We start from the raw sequence: 21,255 nt of genomic DNA on the forward strand, positions 1-21,255 counted from the left end.
CCCTGGTGGCTTAGTGGTAAAGAGCCTGCCTACCAATGAAGGAGACACGGGTTTGATCTCTGGGCCATGAAGAGACCTCAGATGCTGTAAAACCACCCGACATGAGCCACAACTGCTAAGCCCATTTGCCACAACACCTGAAGCCTGCATGACTTAAAGCCCGTGCCCTGCAACAAGAGAAACCACTGCAACGAGAAGACCTCTCACAAAAATTAAGAGCAGACCTCACTCGCTGCAACGAGAGAAAAGTACACACAGCAGAAAAGACCAAACAGCCGAAACAAACAAATAAATAAATCTTTTAAAATTAATTAAATTACATGATATTTTAATAGGAATATTAAAGAAAAAGGAACAAAAGAAAACCATAAAAATGACCATAAAACAATTAACAAAATGGCAAGAACTACATATACATCAATAGTTTAAATGAAAATAAACAAACTGCTCCAATCAAAAGACAGAATGGCTGAATAGATTTAAAAAATAAAACCTATCTGTATGTTTCCCAGGTGATGCTAGTGGTAAAGAACCTGCCTGCCAATGAAGGAGACATAAGAGACGTGGGTCCAATCCCTGGGTCAGGAAGATCCCCTGTGGGAGGACATGGTAACCTACTCCAGTATTCTGGCCTGGAGAATCCCCATGGACAGAGGAGCCAAGAAGTCTACAGTCCACAGGGTCATACAGAGTTAGACACAACTAAAGCAACTTACCACACATATATGCAACCTACAAGAGACTTACTTCAGATCTAAAGATACACCCAGACTAACAGTGAAGAGATGGAAAAAATATTCCACATAAACCCAAATGAAAAGAAAGCTGGGGTGGCAGATGTATATCAGACAGGACAGACTTTAAAACAAAGATGTTATCAAGAGACAAAGACAGGCATTACCTAACGATCAAGGGATCAATCCAAGAAGATATAACAACTGTAAATGTATACACACCCAACATGCATGCCTGCATGCTAACTCACTTCAGTCATGTTTGACTCAGTAGCCCACCAAGCTCCTTGCTTCATGGGATTCTCCAGGTAAGAATACTGGAGTAGGTTGCCATGCCCTTCTCCAGGGGATCTTCCCAACCCAGGGATTGAATGTGCATCTCTAATGTCTCCTGCACTGGCTTCTTTACCACTAGTGCCACCTGGGAAACCCAACACAGGAGTACATAAATAAATTAAGCCAACAGGATTACAATAATAGTAGGGGACTTTTAACACCCCACTTATATCTGCAGACAGATCATCTGGAAAAAATATCAATAAGGAAACACTAGCCTTAAATAACACATTTGACTAGATAAATTTTCTATGTATATACAGAATACGGGCTTCCCTGGTAGCTCCGATGGTGAACACAAGAGACCTGGGTTCAATCAGAACATAAGCAAAAAGCAGCAGAATACACATTCAAGTGCACAAAGAACATTCTCCAGGATATGTTGCCACAAAACAAATCTGAATAAATTTGAGATGACAGAAATCATACCAGTAGTATGAGAAGAAAAATCAATAAGAAAAAAAATGAAAAAGCACAAACACATGCAGCCTAAACAATATGCCACTGAACAACCAACAGGACACTGAAGAAATCAAAAGGAAATAAAAATCTGGAGACAAATTAAAATGAAACACAATCCAAACATGATACAATAATCCAAAGTCTATGGAACACAGCAAAAGCAGTTCTAAGAGGAAAGTTTACAGTCATACAAGCCTACTTCATGAAATAAGAAAAATCTCAAAGCAATCTAACCTTATACCCAAAGGAACCAGAAAAATTAAAATAAACAAAACCTAAAGTTAGTAGAAGGAAAGAAATAATTAATATCAGAGCAAAAATAAATAAAGACTAAAAACCAGAAAGATAAATGAAAGAGCTAGTTCTTTGAAAAGATACACAAAATTAATAACTATTTAGCTAGACTCATAAAGACAGGGCCCAAATAAACAACTGAGAAATTACAGGTGAAACCACAAAAATACAAAAGATCCTTAGAGATTACTGTGAACAAGTATACATCAACAAAATGGGCAATTTAAAATAGATGTATTCCAAGCAATATACAATCTCCAAAGACAATCAGGAAGACACATAAAATATGAAGACTGGTTACCAGTAATGAAACTGAACCAATAATTGTGAAAATTACCGACAAAGAAAAATCCAACACCAATAGGTGATATTCTATCAAACGTTTAAAGAGTTAATACCAACTCACGCTATGCCAAAAAACTGAAGACAAAGGAACACTTTGGAATGCATTCTGTAAGATCAGCATCACCCTACCAAAACAGGCAAAAACACCACCCCAAAAATAAAATTACAGGCCAGTACCATTGATGAACACAGGTGCAAAAACTCTCAAAATATTAGTAAACTGAAATCAACAATGCACCAGAAGAATCATATACCGTATCAAGTAGACTTTATCCTAGAGATATATGATTAAAGATGATTTAATACTCCACAAACCAATCAATGAGATATACCACTTTAACACACTGAAGAATAAAAATGATATGATCATATCAATAGATGCACAAAAAGCTATTCATAAAATTCAATATCCATTTATGATAAAAAAAAAACTCTCTAGAAAGTGAGCACAATATATATATTGTGAACCTACCTCAATATAATAAGGCCATATATGACAAGCCCACAGTTATCATACTCAATGGTGAAAAGCTGAGAGCATTTCTTCTAAAATCAGGAACAAGACAATGATGTCCACTCTTGCCACTTTTATCCAACATAGTTTTGGAAGTTCTACCCACAGCAAACAGAGAAGAAAAATAAATAAAAGGAATCTAAATTGGAAAAGAAGAAGTAAAACTGTCAATGTTTGCAGAGGACATGACCATATATAGAAAATCCTTATAATGCTACCCAAAACTATCAGAATTAATTTAATACATAAACTCAGTAAAGATCTAGAATAAAAATGTAATATTCAGAAACATGCTGTGTTTCCATACACTAATAACAAACTATCAGAAAGAGAAATTGATCACATTTACAATTTCATCCAAAAGAATAAAATACCTTGGAATAAATACAACCAAAGAGGCAAAAAAACTTGTACTTTGAAAGCTGTAAGACATGGATGAAAGAAACTAAAGACAACAAAAGCAAATGGAAAGAATACTATGCTTATGGGTTGGAAGAATTAATAAGGTTAAAATGATCATAAATCCTAAAGGTAATCTATAGATTCAATGCAATCCCTATCAAAATACCCATGATACTTTTCACAGAACTAGAACAAATAATTCTAAAATTTGTCTGAAAACACCCCAAACAGCCAAAACAATCTTAAGAAAGGAGAACAAAGAGGGAGGTATCATGTTCCCTGACTTTAATCTATATTACAAAGGTACAGTAATCAAAATAGTCTAGTATTAGTACAAAAAAGAAAAATACATGGGTCAATATAACTAAATAGTACAGAAATAAATCAAAACTTAAATGGTCAATTAATCTCCAACAAAAAAGGCAATGGGGAGTAGACAGTCTCTTCAATAAATGATGCTGGGAAAAGTGGACAGCTACATGCAAAAGAATCCAACTGGATTGCTGTCTAATATCATGCACAAAAATAAACTCAAAATGGATTAAAGACTTAATACCTGAAACCATAAAATTCCTAGAAGAAAGCATAGACAGTATGATCAAAGCAATATTTATTGGATTTCTCTCTCAGGGAACGGCAACAAAAGCAAAAATTAACACATGGGACTACATGAAACTAAGAAGCTTTTGCACAGTGAAAACTATCAACAACTAGGAAGGCAGCCTACCAAGTGAAAGAAAGTATTTCCAAATGAACCATCCAATAAGGAGTTTCCATCCAAAATAAACAAAAAACTCATACAACTGAACATCAAAAATAAAAATGGCCAGAGTACTTGTATAGACATTGCTCCAAAGAAGACATACAGATGGCCAACAGGCATATGAAAAGGTAGTCAGCATCACTAATAACCAGGGAAACACAAATCAAAATCAGAATAAGATCTATATCATACCTGTCAGAATGGCTGTTTTCAAGAAGTTAACAAATAAGAAATATTGGTGAAGATGTAAAGAAAAACACTTGTGCACTGTTTGCAGGACTATAAACTAATACAACCACTATGGAAAACAGTATGCAGGTGCCTCAAAAAATTAAAAATACAACTACCATATGATTCACCAATTCAACTTTCTTCACACCTGAAGAAAACAAAAACAGTAACTGGAAAAATATGTGCACCTCTACATTTATTGCAGCATTGCAGCACTGCTTACAATAGCCAACATATAAAAGCAACCTGTGTCCATTGATAGATAAAAGGATAAAGAATATGTGGTATATATACAATGAAATATGAATAGGCATAAAAAAGAATGAAATCTTACCATTTTCAACAACACGGATATATCTAGAGGATATCATGCTAAGTGAAATAAGTCAAACAGAGACTACAAACATTACATGATTTCATATGTGAAATCAAAGATAACAAAACAAACAAAATAAAGTGAAAACAGAATCAACAAACACAGAGAACAAACGGGCAATTGACACAGGTGAGCACGGTGGAAAGGGGGAGAATTAGGTGAATAGTTAAGTGATACAAACCTATAATTATGAAAAGAATAAAGTCATGGGGATGTAATACACAACATAAAGACAGTGATACTATAGTGATTCTGTGTGGGGATACGTGGCTAAAGGACTCATATAGTGATCATCTAACCATTTCATACAGCATGCAAATGCCAAATCATTAAACAGTGCTCTTAAAACAAAATATTGTACATCAACTGTATTTTTTTAAAGGGTTTAAAGACAGAAAAATGAATTTAACAGCTTCTAGTGTGGCATTAGTAAACTACTTTTTTTTGTCCGAAATACTAAAATTATTCTATGTATTTTTATAACTAAGTATCCACTCTATTTTCTTATATTGCTGAATCAAAAGGCATTTACTAAACATTTATTTGTTCACTATAAACAGTGATGAGGCAAATGTGAAAATCCTTTGAAGAAATGCAGAACAGTAAAAGCAATTTACTTTCGTCAAAATAAGAAAATGCTAAAAGCTCTTATAAACTGCAGGGAGGCAAACTTAGCCAGTATATACAAATATAAATGCAAAAGGGGGAGGCTGAGCATAAAATTGTACTTGTATGTAATGTACACATGTATGTACACAACATGGTAACAATAATGAAAAACAAAGATGAAGAGTAATTTAAAACAAAACAACAGCATTTTCTTCTACTACAATGCTTAATTTCATAACAATAAAATGTTAATAAGAAAAGAAAATGTGGGACTTCCCTGGTGGCACAGTGCTAAGAATCTGCCTGTCAATGCAGAGGACAAGGGTTTGATCCCTGGTGCGGGATGATTCCACATGTTATGGAGCAACTAAGCTCACGTGCCACAACTACTGAGCCTATGCTTTAAAGCCTGCGAGCTGCACCCACTGAGCCTGTGTGCCGCGACTACCGAAGCCTGCATACCTAGAGCCTGGGCTTTGCAACCAGAGAAGCCATCTCAATGAGATGCCCGTCACTGCAATGAGAGCAGCCCCTTCTCACCACAACCAGAGAAAGCCCTCGTGAAGCAAGGAAGACTGAGTGCAGCCAAAAATAAGTAAATATAAAAAAAGAAAATGTGGAAAGAAAAGCCCAAATCTGTATACATTTTATAAATGTCCATAACCAAAACATTTCATACCTGTAAACATGGCGTGAAAGTAAGGACTACAGGCAGCCAGCACCACTCTATGAGCAGAAATTTCCATGTCTTCGGCCACAATCGTGACATCACACAGCAAATTCTGACTGTTTATGAGAGAGAGAAAAAATTTAAATGATAACAACAATAAATGCACTGAACATCCTATGCAAAACCTTTACAGTGAAGCCCCAATTTTCTGAAGACTTAACTAAAAACTGCCATCCTTAAAAATGAGTTCCCAAACATGAAGCACAAATAAAACAGCCATGACATAGGCCAACATGCCTTTGCCCTCACTCAGAATTTTGCTTGTGTTATCTCAACCTAATGAAAGTTACTGGCAGCAAATTATCAATGGAGTAGGAAGGGGAAGTTGTTTATATTAAGAACTGCATCAGCAGAAGTGGCAGATGGTGGTATGACACTAAGACGAGACAAAATAAAACACACAGAGAAAACTAAATTGGGTCAAAGTACCAAAACTATACAGACACAGGAAATGTCCTGGGTCATGAAGCAAAGGTAGAGTTATATTCAACTACTTGCTACATGAAAGGCATTTGAGCATTTGAAGTTTAACTTAATGAGAACATTTTCCAGTGCAAAACATCTCATTCTTCAATGTCAGAAAATATTATCACACATAAAATTAAAAAGAATTTTGTTACCTTAAAAGTTATTCAGTACATATAATTACACTTCCAGTTCTAAAATATCCATTTTAATGGATATGCATTTTAATGCATTCAAAAACATGCAGTAAACACTTTTCACAAGCTATATAAGCTGCTAGATGAAATGCTCCAGCTAAATAAGAATGTCACTGAGTATCTTTTTGGGGTAAAACTTTGCTGGCACTAATTTCAGAAAAAAGAAGAGGACTCTACCAACCTTACTGGCAATCACGTCACTAATGACTGAAACAAGGTGTGATGAGCCGAAAGTCCTTTCTGCACCTCAAATATCCTGACACTGAATTCATGAGTATAGTGTACCTAGGTGACACTAGGCCTCCTGCTAAACTATCCCCATTCCCCACAAGGGTGCCTACCAGCTTCTACAATTTCTAATAGCTTACAAGAAACATTTTCACAGGAGCTTAACCTAGTCGTTGAGTGTTCCATTTCCCACACCACTTTCAAACTTCTTTCTGTGCTGTGCTATGCGCACTCAGTCAATTTAGTCATTTTCAACTCTTTGCAACCCTATGGACTGTAGCCCACCAGGCTCCTCTGACCATGGGATTATCTCAGCAAGAATAGTGGAGTGGGTTGCCATTTCCTCCTCCAGGGGATCTTTCCAATCCAGGGATCTAACCTGCGTCTCCTACGGTTCCTGATTGGCAGGTGGATTCTTTACCACTGAGCCACCTGGGAAGCCCTATTTCTGTGGAGTTCACACCAAAACTTCTGAAGATCCTACTGGTACTCACATTCCCTCCAAGTCTAGAAGAAACTGTAAGAAAAGGGGCCAACCCAGCCACAGTGAGGACAGCATCCCAGAGATAAGCTCACTGTGCCCTGTAAGCTGAAGCATGGGTTATGATGAGACATAACCTGTTAGGCTCCAGATGTGGCACATAACTCTCTGAAATTCCTCCAGATCAATGTGGAAAACTGACAAAGTCCATAGTACACTCTGAGCAGTTGAAACCACTCTGCAATTCTATGAATTCCATGGGTTCTCAAGTAAGCAGGAGGAAGTCAGTGGTTTTTTGGGAAGATGTTATGCGGGAGTTCCATCCACATGTATAATTTCACTTAGACCTTATCAATATCTTATGCTGCTGCTGCTGCTAACTCACGTCCAACTCTTAGCGACCTCATGGACTACAGCCTACCAGGCTCCTCTGTCCATGGGATTTTCCAGGCAAGAGTACTGGAGTGGGCTGCCATTGCCTTCTCTAATCAATATCTTATGAGGTTCATGTTATTGTAATTTCTACCCTTAAAATGTATAGCTGGGGAAACCAAGGTAAAGATGAATAAGCAGTCTAAAGTCACCACTAGTGGCAATGCCAGGATTCAAATCTAAGGAGTCTGGTTTACAAAACCATCTAAAGTTATGTGATTTTAAGACGTGTTAAAGCTTGAATAAAATAGGGAATAGAAAGTATAAACAACAGCCATTTTTTATTAGACATACGGTACACCAGATACGATGCAGAATTCTTACGTATAGTTTACAAAAGGCCCAGTTTTAGTGGGTTTTTAGCACTACCACTACAAAAATAGTTAGAGAAGTCAAATTCAACAAAGCACTGAAAGATCTTCTCTGCCCTTAAGGAGACTAGCAGAAAGGTCTGACAATGCAAGGATTACAGAACAAAGTAGAAAGTGCCAGAGGGAAGACGCTAGGAGAACAGGAGAGCATCTAAATCAGACTCGGGGTCAGAAAAGGCACCCTGCAGCTACTGTACTTAGCTGAGTTCTAATCACAGATAAGTGTTACCTGGATGGAGAGGAGCAAGAGAATCTCACACAGAGAGAAGAGCAGAGGCTACTGGATGGAGACCTTAAGTAGCAAAGTACTACGGGGAATGTGGCACAAAAAGAGCATGTGAGAAGAGGGATGCTGGGGTGAGCAGAGCCATCCAGGTTTCCCACCATAACCATCTCCACACAGCTCAAACGTGAGTCAACTGCGTCTTTATGTCTCTTTTCCTTTTGTCAATAATCCTTCCTAGTGTTCTAGTTTCAAGATGGAACTTAAATGGAATTACACTGAACACCTCAAAATCCCGTAATTACACTCAGCTTCAATTATAATTACTCATTGATCCAAACCTTTTATCACATAATTATCTTGGCCTTACTGGCTACTGGTAAGATAATTAATATAAGTTAGTTGCTCAGTTGTGTCCAACTTTTCAACCCAATGGAGTATAGCCCACCAGGCTCCCCTGTCCATGGAATTCTTCAGAAAAAATACTGGAGTGGATAGCCATTCCCTTTTCCAGGGGATCTTCCTGACCCAGGGATCAAACTGAGTCTCCTGCATGGCAGGCAGATACATTACCATCAGAGCCACCAAGGTATAATAGTAGCTTATTAGCTGATGTTAATTAACTAATAAGATAAAAACAAAGGCAAACCAGTATGAAGTCACACCCTGGGATAGGTCACATGGAGTGTAATGCCACATTATAGATCAAAGACATGCTTAGTTTTAGTATTCAATTCCAGCAATAACATATTTTTAAAACAGTACTTGCAGACAAGAGAGATTTGACCAATCTTCCTATCATTCAGCCAGTTTGTGTCTACTGAATGTAGACACATTCTTATCTTTTCAAGTGTGCATGCTCACAAGAAGTTGAATGACTTTGGATGAGGAGAAGAGAGCTACAAATAAAATCCAGCAATAAAAATAACAGAAATTTGTTTTAGCCATCCATACCCAAAGTATACATGGTGAGTTTATATTTCTACTATGAGAAATGCTGGACTGGAAGAAACACAAGCTGGAATCAAGATTACCCGGAGAAATATCAATAACCTCAGATATGCAGATGACACCACCTTTATGGCAGAAAGTGAAGAGGAACTAAAAAGCCTCTTGATGAAAGTGAAAGTGGAGAGTGAAAAAGTTGGCTTAAAGCTCAACATTCAGAAAACGAAGATCATGGCATCCGGTCCCATCACTTCATGGGAAATAGATGGGGAAACAGTGGAAACAGTGTCAGACTTTATTTTTCTGGGCTCCAAAATCACTGCAGATGGTGACTGCAGCAATGAAATTAAATGATGCTTACTCCTTGGAAGGAAAGTTATGACCAACCTAGATAGCATATTGAAAAGCAGAGACATTACTTTGCCAACAAAGGTTCGTCTAGTCAAGGCTATGGTTTTTCCTGTGGGCATGTATGGATGTGAAAGTTGGACTGTGAAGAAGGCTGAACGCCGAAGAATTGATGCTTTTGAACTGTGGTGTTGGAGAAGACTCTTGAGAGTCCCTTGGATTGCAAGGAGATCCAACCAGTCCATTCTGAAGAAGATCAGCCCTGGGATTTCTTTGGAAGGAATGATGCTAAAGCTGAAACTCCAGTACTTTGGCCACCTCATGCGAAGGGTTGACTCATTGGAAAAGACTCTGATGCTAGGAGGGATTGGGTACAAGAGGAGAAGGAGATGACAGAGGATGAGATGGCTGGATGGCATCACTGACTCGATGGACGTGAGTCTGAGCAAACTCCGGGAGTTGGTGATGGACAGGAAGGCCTGGCGTGCTGCGATTCATGGGGTCACAAAGAATCAGACATGACTGAGCAACTGATCTGATCTGATGTGAAATCTAATGAGGCAATTGACTAAAAAAATTAAAGTCTTTCAGAATGAAGGTATAAAGTTGCTAATTAGTAAAATCTGCACTTATTCACTCATTCATCAAATATCTAAAGTGCATACAGGGCACCAAGGACAATGTCAGTTAATTAACTAGTAAGATAAAAACAAAGGCAAACCAGTACGAAGTCACACCTTGGGATAGGTCACATGGAGTGTCATGCCACGTTATAGATCAAAGACATGCTTAGTTTTAGTATTCAATTCCAGCAATAACATATTTACCACATGTTCACCACAATAAATAAGACAATGCCCATGACAGTAAGGAATCTACCCTGGAGGCTGGCAAAGAGACAAGCTAACAGACACTTACAAAATGAAATGACAACTATTAGGGCAAGTGTGGGAGGTTGGAGTACACAGCACACAAGCCAAGCCCTAACATACAGGAAAGCTTCGGAAAGAGAATAACTTCTAAGGGCTCATGTCTGGAGAAGAACAGGGGTTACACAGGCCTCATATAAAACTCAAATGATACAGAAAAAAGATAGACACTCATCTCCCAAGTGAAACATCGTAACAAATGGTCCTTCTCAGGAAAAAACTCCTTTGAAAATAAATCATACCCAAATATATCAACACACTCTTTGGTTTTCAGGTATCAAAGGAGTGAATTCCTAAGACTGGAAAACCCTATTGTTTCTATATATATATATACAGAAGCCTTCCCTACATTGGGAAGGCATTCCAAGACCTCCAGTGGATCCCTAAAACCGCAGATGGCACTGAAACCTGTATGTACTGTTATTTCCCATACATATATACCCATGATAAAGTTTAATTGATAAATTAAGCATAGTAAGAGATTAACAACAGTGATAATAAAACAGAACAATAACTATACTGTAATAACAGTTATGTGAACGTACTCTCGCTCTTCCAAAATACCTTACTATACAAATTTAATGTGTTTTCCATCTTAACTGAGCAGTTATCATGCCCTGTGGCTATAACTTTCACAGTTTGAGGTGTGACAGCAAAATTAGCACAAATTTCTTTTTCGTTTTTCACAATTTCACAAATGGAAGGTTTATTCTTACCACAGATCTTAGCAACCTCAGCATATGATGTTTTTTTCTTAAGAACATTTACACTTTTCACTTAAAGCTTTGGCATTTCTGAATTGCCAGGATCACTTCTCCTGCACTTGGGGCCATTATGAAGTAAAATAAGGGTCACTTGAACATAAGCACTGCAACAATCAACCTAACAACCAAGAGAGCTGCTGAGTGACGAATGGCTGAGACACATTGGGCAGAGGGGTGAGTCCCATTTCAAGCTGGAGCAGGCAGGACAATACCATCACACAACCAGAACAGTGCTCAACTTAAAACTTATGAATTTTGTTTCTGGAATCTTCTATTTAATATTTTCAGACTGTAGTTGACCACGGTAACCAAAACCTTGGATAAGAGTGGACTAATGTATATCTTCTTAAAGTTAGAATGTGCCATTAGGCTCTGAGGTATCTAAAATAATTGGTAGTTTCAGGAAACAAGAATTTACTTTCGACTGGAGGTGGGGGTGGTGGAGAGATTACATAGCATCTGTCCACCTTTCTTCCTCAGGTGCACAGGAAGAGGCAGACTTGGAGCTGGTTAAGCTGCTTCATCAAATGCTGGCTGCTTAGCACAAGAGGAGGTGAGATAGAAAAACAAGCTGTTTTAATTAAATCAGTCATATTTAACCAAACCTCCTATAACTGATAATGTCGTTCAACAGACAAGCGAGATGTAACCTAGCTAAAATGTCAATAATCTTGAAGAGCAACACAACTCCATAACAAGTGGTAGCACCATCAACTTTTTCTCCTTAAAACAATGATGGTTAGAATGGGAATTTCTGTAGCAGTGAAGCACAAGGAAAACCTAGCTGCTGGTTCACCACCACATTCAGAGTCCTGAAAAACAGCAGAGATTGTACCTGCTGAAATTTCAAAGCAAAATAAGAAAGGGTGATGGCCAACTATGGTCAATGATTTAGAAAGTGCCTTAAACAAGAACAGGATCCCAGAATAGAGAATTTCACATAGAAACATGTCACAAGAAGATGTGGCAAGAAGCACATTACTGAGTATTTGTAGAGAAGGGAAGGTAAAGAATCCATATTTAAGGACTTCTAAGAATACTTGGTCATAGTTAAGAGAGAAAAAAAAAAAAAACACCAATAATTGGAAATAAAGTGAAAGAAGATATGAGCAACAGGGAAAAGATAATAGGGATGAAGCAAAGTGGAAACATGAGGATTTTACAGAGAGGAAACAGTAATGGTAGAAGTGAGTTCTGAACACGTGTGATGAAAAAACTACGTGCAGAAAAAGGAAAATATGTACAAGGAAAACATCTTCATTAAAAATTATTTTAAAAATCTGATGAAATAAAATATGAGCTAGATATCCTTGCTGTTACTGTTGATGCTGTTCAGTCACTAAGCTGTACCCAACTCTTTGCAACCCCATAGACGGTAGCACACCAGGCTCCTCTGTCCTCCATTATCTCTGGGAGTTTGCTCAAATTCCTGTTCACTGAGTCAGTGATACTATCTAACCTTCTTATTCTCTGCTGCCCCTTTCCTTTTGCCTTCAACATTTCCCAGCATCAGGGTCTTTTCCAATCTGAGTACACCTCATTGGAAAATGAGGAGTGCAGAGCAATTAGTAATAGCTCCAGAAAAGATGAAGCAGCTGGCCAAAGCAGAAATAGCACTCAGCTGTGGATGGGCCTGGTGGTGAAAGGAAAGTTGATGCTATAAAGAACAATACTGTATAAAAACCTGGAATGTTAGGTCCATGAATCAAGGTCCATAAATTGGACATGGTCAAACAGGAAATGCCAAGAGTGAACACTGATATCTTAGAAACCAGTGAACTGAAATGGATGGGAAAAAGCAAATTTAATTCAGATGACCATTGTATCTACTACTGGGAGCAAGAAATGGAGCAGCCCTTGTAGTCAAAAGGAGAGTATGAAATGCAGTACTTGAGTGCAATCTCAAAAATGACAGAATTACCTTGGTTCATTTCCAAGGCAATCATTCAGCATCACAGTAATCCAAGTCTGTGTCCCAACCACTAATGCTGAAGAAGCTGAAGCTGACTGGTTCTATGAAGACTTACAACGCCTTCTAGAACTCACACCAAAAAATATGTGCTTTTCATCTTAGGGGATTGGTATACAAAAGTAGGAAGTCAAGAGATAACCAGAACAGGCAAGTTTGACCTCAGAGTACAAAATGAAGCAAAGCAAAAGCTAACACAGTTTTGTTAAGAGAACATGCTGGTCATAGCAAATACCTTCTTCCAACAACTCAAGAGATGACTACACATGGACATCACCAGATGGTTAATACTGAAATCAGATTGACTCTACTCTTTGCAACTGAAGATGGAGAACCTCTATACAGTCTGCAAAAAGAAGACCTGGGGCTGACTGTGGATCAGATCGTGAGCTTCTTATTGCAAAATTCAGATTTAAGTTGAAGAAAGTTGGGAAAACCACTTGGGTATTCAAATATGACCTAAATCAAATCCCTTATGATTGTACAGTAGAGTTAATGAATAGATTCAAGGGATTAGATCTGGTAGACAGAGTGCCTGAAGAACTGTGGACAGAGGTTCATAATATTGTACAGGAGGCAGTGTCCAAAACCATCCCAAAGAAAAAGAAATCCAAGAAGGCAGAGTGGTTGTTTAAGAAGTCTTTATACAGATAGCTGAGAAAAAAAGTGAAAGTCAAGGAGAAAGGGAAGGATATTCCTAACTGAATGCAGAGTTCTAGAGAATAGCAAGGAGAAATAAAAAGACCTTCTTAGCGAACAATGCAAAGAAATAGAGGAAAACAATGCGGAAGATGAGAGATCTCAAGAAAATTGGAAATATCAAGGGAACATTCATATAAGAATGGGCACAATAAATGATAGAAATAGTAAGGGAACTATCAAGCAGAAGAGAATAAGAAGTGGTGATGGATACACAGAAGAACTATACAAAAAATGTCTTAATGACATGGGTAACCACTATGGTGTGGTCACTCACCTAGAACTGAACATCCTGAAGTATGAAGTCAAGTGGGCCTTAGGAAGCATTACTATAAAGCTAGTGGAGGTGACAGAATTCCAGCTGAGCTATTTAAAATCCCAAGAGTTGATACTGTTAAAGTGCTGTACTCAGTGTATCAGCAGATTTGGAAAGCTCAGCAGTGGCCTCAGGACTGGAAAAGTTCAGTTTTCATTTCAATCACAAAGAAGGACAATGGCAAAGAATGTCCCAACTACTGTATAACTGTGCTCATTTCACATGCTAGCAAGGTTATGCTCAAAATCCTTCAAGCTAAACTTCAACAGTACTTGAAATGAGAAATTCCAGATGAACAAGCTGGGTTTAGAAAAGGCAGAGGAACTAGAGATTAAATTGCCAACATTTGTTGAATCATGGAGAAATCAAGGGAATTCCAGAAAAACATCTGCTTCTGTTTTATTGACTATGCCAAAGCCTTTGACTGTGGATCACAACAAACTGTGTGACATTCTTAAAGAGATGGGAGTACCAGACCAACTTACCTGTCTCCCGAGAAACCTGTATGTAGACAAAAAATAACAGTTGGAACTGGACATGGAACCACTGACTGATTTAAAATTGGGAAAGGAGTATGAGAAGACTGTATATTGTCACTCTGCTTATTTAACTTATATGCAGAATGCATTACATGAAATCCCAGACTGGAAGAAGCATAAGCTGGAATCAAGATTGCCAGGAGAAATATCAACAATCTCAGATAGGCAGATGATACCACTCTAAAGGCAGAAAGTGAAGTGAAACTTAAGAACCTCTTGATGAAGGACAAAAAGGAGAGTGAAAAAGCTGGCTTGAAGCTCAGCATTCAAAAAACTAAGATCATGGTATCTGGGCCCATTATTTCATGGCATTTCCTTCCTCCTCATACCACACGCCTTCTGACTTGGGGAGGCTCATCTTCTACTGTCATATCTTTTTGTCTTTTCATACTGTTCATGGGGTTCTCCTGGCAAGAATACTAGAGTGTTTTGCTACTACCTCCTCCAGTGGACCACGATTTGTCAGAACTCTTCACTATGAACGGTTTATCTTAGGTAGCCCTGCAGAGCATGACTCATAGCTTCACTGAGTTACCTAAGCCCCTTCACCACAACAAAGTTGTGTTCCATGAAGAGGTGATCAGTTCAGTTCAGTTCAGTTGCTCAGTTGTGTCCGACTCTTTGTGACCCCATGAATCGCAGCACGCCAGGCCTTCCTGTCCATCACCAACTCCCGGAGTTCACTCAAACTCACGTCCATCGAGTCGGTGATGCCATCCAGCCATCTCATCCTCTGTCGTCCCCTTCTCCTCCTGCCCCCAATTCCTCCCAGCATCAGAGTCTTTTCCAATGAGTCAACTCTTCGCAAGAGGTGGCCAAAGTACTGGAGTTTCAGCTTTAGCATCATTCCTTCCAAAGAACACCCAGGGCTGATCTCCTTTAGAATGGACTGGTTGGATCTTCTTGCAGTCCAAGGGATTCTCAAGAGTCTTCTCCAACACCACAGTTCAAAAGCATCAATTCTTCAGCGCTCAGCTTTCTTCACAGTCCAACTCTCACATCCATACATGACCACTGGAAAAACCATAGACTTGACTAGATGGACCTTTGTTGGCAAAGTAATGTCTCTGCTTTTTAATATGCTATCTAGGTTCGTCATAACTTTTCTTCCAAGGAGTAAGCATCTTTTAATTTCATGGGTGCAGTCACCATCTGCAGTGATTTTGGAGCCCCCAAAAATAGCATGACACTGTTTCCACTGTTTGCTCATCTATTTCCCATGAAGTGATGGAACCAAATGCCATGATCTTCGTTTTCTGAATGTTGAGCTTTAAGCCAACTTTTTCACTCTCCTCTTTCACTAAGGGGTGATACTCTTAGCTATAATTCAAATGAGAAACATCAAGGTAAGATCTTCCAGTTTTCTGACTTTTAGGAGGGGAATCTGAAGGCAAACTCTGAAGCATGCTAGTGGGAAATCAGCAATGCCACAAAACAGAAGAGAAAAACAGAAGCAAGTTCACTTACTACCATCCATTCTTCACATCTTTGAAATGTTTAATGATTCTATCCATGGTCAATAAATACCACCTAATAGGAAATCTATCACAAGTGCTTAAGATACACTGTAGAAGATTATAAGCTAACTTGAGACTGTTAGCTTCAAAATGTCTCTTAAATTTTCTTAAATAAATGAGTTTGCTTGAGTTAGGGCTCTTCCCAACTACTCTATCCTTCAAGGAATGTTTTATATTCTACTTTAGTACAACAAGAAAACAAAAGAAGCTAATAATGTTTTACTATAGAAACATATGTATATATACACACACATATAAGTTAGGAATTAAAAAAAAAATTCACACCCTGTGCAATTTCCTAAAACCTTTTAAAAAACAGTAATATGCAATATAAAGCTATGAAGTGAAAGAAAGCCAGCCTCATTTCAGTTTATTGTTTAATTCACTTGTGACCTAAGAAACAAAGTACAAATAACCAAAGAAGAGCCAAAACTCAGTGTTTTCATAGATGCAAAACAGATACAATCTTAGTAGTGATCTGTGTCCAGGATGTCTCAAGTCCTAAGGGAAAACTACAATAAGCAATCCCTTAAGACAGACCTCAGGCTCTTATGTTTATCCTATCTTCTAGAATGTAAAACTGTTATAACTGAACAATTAAATATTTACAACTTCTGTGTGATATACAGGCAAACATTCAAACTTCTTCAATGATTTACTAAAAAGTTTCAACTCCTAAATGTAACTTAAGGATCAATATTTGTTGCTGTTATTTAGTCACCAAGTCATGTCCAACTCTTTTGAGACCCCAAGGACTATAGCTCACCTGGCTCTTCTCTCCATGAGATTTCCCAGGCAAGAATACTGTAGTATATTACCATTTCCTCCACCAATGGATCTTCTTGATTCAACGATTAAAGCCACATCTCCTACTTAGCAGGTGGATTCTTTACCACTGAGCAACCACAGAGGCCCAAGGATCTATATTAGCTTCCTTCTCAACAAATAATAGGTTGGCTCCCACTAATACTCTTTGAAACTTTTAAAATTCAAGTCCAGTCTTATCCCATATCCTAGAAGACAGTCGGGAGAAGGCAATGGCAGCCCACTCCACTACTCTTGCCTGGAAAATCCCATGGGCAGAGGAGCCTGGTAGGCTGCAGTCTATGGGGTCACTAAGAGTCAGACATGACTGAGTGGCTTCATTTTCATTTTTCACTTTCATGCACTGGAGAAGGAAATGGCAACCCACTCCACCGTTCTTGCCTGGAGAATCCCAGAGACGGGGGAGCCTGGTGGGCTGCCGTCTATGGGGTTGCACAGAGTCGGACACGACAGAAGTGACTTAGCAGCAGCAGCAGCAGCAGCAGAAGACAGTCATTTTTGCTTTCTTTATTTTAAATGCAAAACGTTAAATCCAAGAGTTCTCTTCTGGTTACCTCAAAAAGCTCACAGTGTAATGTCCTCAAGTAAAGGTGTACTGGGGATACAGCCTGTTTCTTTGTCTACTTTGTAGGCCCAATACACTCTGTTGCATATGTTAAGCACTCTGTAAAGGTTACTGCTTTGCTTTTGAAAATGTTAGTGTGTTAGTGCTTTGAAAAACTCCTCCCTTTGCCAAGCCACGTCTAGGAAATATACAGAGCTGACTTCCCCACCAGAGATGTGTTTTTGTACCAGACTCGCTCCGGTACTCTTGCCTGGAAAATCCCATGGATGGAGGAGCCTGGTGGGCTGCAGTCCATGGGGTCGCTAAGAGTCGGACACGACTGAGTGACTTCACTTTCACTTTTCCCTTTCATGCATTGGAGAAGGAAATGGCAACCCACTCCAGTGTTCTTGCCTGGAGAATCCCAGGGACAGGGGAGTCTGGTGGGCTGCCGTCTATGGGATCGCACAGAGTCAGACACGACTGAAGCGACTTAGCAGCAGCATCTTTCACTACACTGAAAGGTTGTTCCTCTGACATCACTAGCTTTACAATGCTACACCCTGTCTCAGAAACCTTCACTGATTCCCACTGCCCTGGGAATTAAGTCCCAATAAATCATCATTTAAGCCTACCATAATTTTGACCTTTTCTACAGACTCCCCAACATGAACTATTTTGATGCACGTTACCAAACAAGATACATTTGGCCCGTCCCTAGTTTGTGCAATTATCTAGACCAGGAACTGCCTTTCGTCTCCAGTACTTTTTATGAATCCTACTGCACCCCTATCAGGCCCAGCTAAAATCATTTCTGTGAATTTCTCTTGTGAGAACCCTCTTCAGAACCCACATTTTGCACACAATCTTCCACCACCTAATTCTCTTCTCTACATCTCCTGCACAAAGGGCATGGGCAATGTCAGACACTGGCTCTGCTGGCTCCCACACAGCCTTCCAGACATGCTAGCTGACTTCAAAGGAGAACTAGATATCTATAAGTACTTATTGAATACACTGTTTAGAAGTGACCTCAGGGTTTTTAAACAAAATAATTTTGAGTTATTCAAGCTCATATTGAGATAGGACATAGAGCTATATCTGGGCCTCTGAAGTAAAAGAAATGAAAAACTAGTTTAAAGAAAAGGTAACACTTCACTTTTATAAGCTTAAATCATAATTCTTAACTTAAATTAAAATTCTATAACTTACTCCTGGTCCTTCTATTTCCACAACCATACCTTACGCCAAGTATAATTAGAAGAATAGTGAGGTGACTTTTACTTCTAAAACTTCACTTTCATCAGTCAAATGTTCATAAAAACACCCCAGTGTACAGCTGATATTCTACCCATTAGAAGTGACAGCCCAAAAGCAGAATGGTGAGAACAAGAAGCTCTCCCTTCCCAGAAGTCAGGAAACTACTCTCAGCTACCCATTTCTGGCAGCAGGAAGTTGATGCAAGAATAGGAAATAACTAAAGATTTTCAGCTGTACAAGCAATAGACCTCTTTAGAGTTTTTTAAAGAATTACATAAAATTTGCAATAAGGGGTAAAAGAAAAGCGAATGACATTTTTTAAAAAAAAATTTCTAACGAGCCCCAAAGAGAGTTCATTTTTTAAAACACTAGTGGTCAGTGATTTCATTTAAACAATCCTTGTTGTGGACCTGGCAGTGAAGATTCAGCTATTCAAAGCTTATCTTTCTTTCTGAAAACCAGTACCAACTATTAGCCTGCTTGTATGCTAGCTACTGAAATGGTACAACACAAAGAACCAAAGCAGACTGTCCACAGCCACACAATTCACGGCCAAAATGGGACAAACAGTTGAATGAAGGGTAAAGCTAAATAATCCTTGAAAGAGACAAGGGCACAATACAACCTGCAGGGAAACAGGAGAAAAACCTCATAGGCTAAGAAAATGTCAGGGAAGCAATGAAACTTAGACTACATTCCTTCCACTCCCCTCATAGTTATGGCTCAAAGAGGTAAAACAACTGGCAAGGCCAAAGACTTCGTCCCAAAACTTGGGTCATCTTCCTCAGGGGAAGGTGAGCTAGTGTGGCCTTCCCAGTAGTTAAGCGAGTCAGACCTTCATCAGCAGGGGCCTACACATACATAAGTGAAAAACCAGGCTACCAATTCCATAGAAGCTGGGGGAAAGGTAAGAGGAATAGGCCTATTAAAAGTCAACCTTTACAGACTTTTCAAAGAAAAAAATGTCTCAACATAACCACACTATTTTTCTTACTTTTATTTCAATGTCACTTAATAACTACCACACTTTACATCCCAATAACTATTTTTCCAACCAGACTGACTGAAACAGCAGGGCCAGACCTGCTGGATTATTCCAACTATGTTTTCTCCCCAAAACTAAATGAAAACCTACTGATTGAAACTGATGTCAGAGCAGCACTAGGAAACAAATCAAATATCCAATATTCAGTTTAACTTTCCCTCATCTTTCTCTCTCCAATCCACTCTCCACCCAGCAGCCAGTGTGTTTTGTTCAAAATACAAATCTGATCATGCCATATCCCTGCTTAAAACTCTACAATGGCTTTTCCCATGGCAACTCCTGATAAAGACCAAAATGCAGAAAGCTCTAAGAATGCTGGCCTTCACGAACCCACTCAGCCTCCTCTCTTGCCATGATACCCGACCCATCTGACTCCAGCTACGCATTAGCCCCAGTAGGAGGCTGGCTCTCTCCCACCACAAGACTTAGATATTGCCATTCCCTATGCCTAACTTCATTTCCTTATTTCTCTTTTCCTTCTGATGACAGCACAATTATTCTTATCCTCTCAGGGAGTATTTCCCTGACCACTGTTATCTATCTTCACAACCCTCACTGTAGCAGTTACTGCCATTAAAATTTGCAGTAAATTATCTGTATGATTGTTTCATTAATGCCTGCTTCCTATAATCAATCATAAGCCCCATGAAGGCAGCAGCCATGTCTGTTTTGGCTCACCACTGTTATCTCTAACACCCAGCAGATGAATATTCATTGAATCATGAGCTTAATTAAAGAAGCAGCAAACAAATGATGGAACAAAACAAAGGATCACCTTTCAAAACACAACACAAGAGATTAAAGGAAAGTTTAAGTCACTCCCTTCTTAGCCCAAGCTTTCAAATATATGTGCTTTCACAAAGGAAATGATGGGAAAACATATACCTTTCACAAAATGCTAGGAAAATAATACCAAGACGGTTCATTCATACTTCAGTCTTCTAATTAAAAAAGCTACTCACTTTTCATTCAACACTTAAAGTCACTCTTTTCATTGCAACGACTCAAGTATTTGAGGATACTTTAGCAATGGGCAGGTCACTACTGCCTAAAATCACTAACACTACTACCACCATCATTAAAGAGAGAGTTATATTTTTTTCTATCTAAAAACTTTCCCATATTTCATGCAGTGGAAACAAGTAACAGGGGTAGAAAGACTGATATCAGACAAAACAGACTTTAGAACAAAGTCTATAATAAAAGACAAAGGATGGCATTATATAATAATAAAGAGATCATTATAAGAAAAGAATGTACTACTTATTAACATATATGCACCTAATGTAAGAACACTTAAATATATAAAGCAAATATTAACAGACACAAAGGGAGATATGATAATAATACGGTAACACT

The 21,255-nt window shown here is 38.6% G+C and overlaps 1 protein-coding gene across 3 annotated transcripts in view; it reads right to left on the reverse strand.

The window, feature by feature from the left end:
- KLHL2 (kelch like family member 2) overlaps positions 1–21,255 on the reverse strand; it is a 171,388-nt gene that overhangs the window by 122,682 nt on the left and 27,451 nt on the right. For 2 of the 3 annotated variants that reach the window (XM_027513526.1, XM_027513527.1), the window contains one exon: positions 5,746–5,852. In XM_027513526.1, the coding sequence (XP_027369327.1) occupies positions 5,746–5,852 (107 nt within the window). Of the gene's footprint in view, positions 1–5,745; positions 5,853–21,255 lie in introns of those variants that run through there. The other variant, XM_027513528.1, reaches the window with a different exon arrangement.

This window comes from Bos indicus x Bos taurus, chromosome 17, assembly GCF_003369695.1.
Source record: "Bos indicus x Bos taurus breed Angus x Brahman F1 hybrid chromosome 17, Bos_hybrid_MaternalHap_v2.0, whole genome shotgun sequence".
NCBI lineage: Eukaryota > Metazoa > Chordata > Mammalia > Artiodactyla > Bovidae > Bos > Bos indicus x Bos taurus.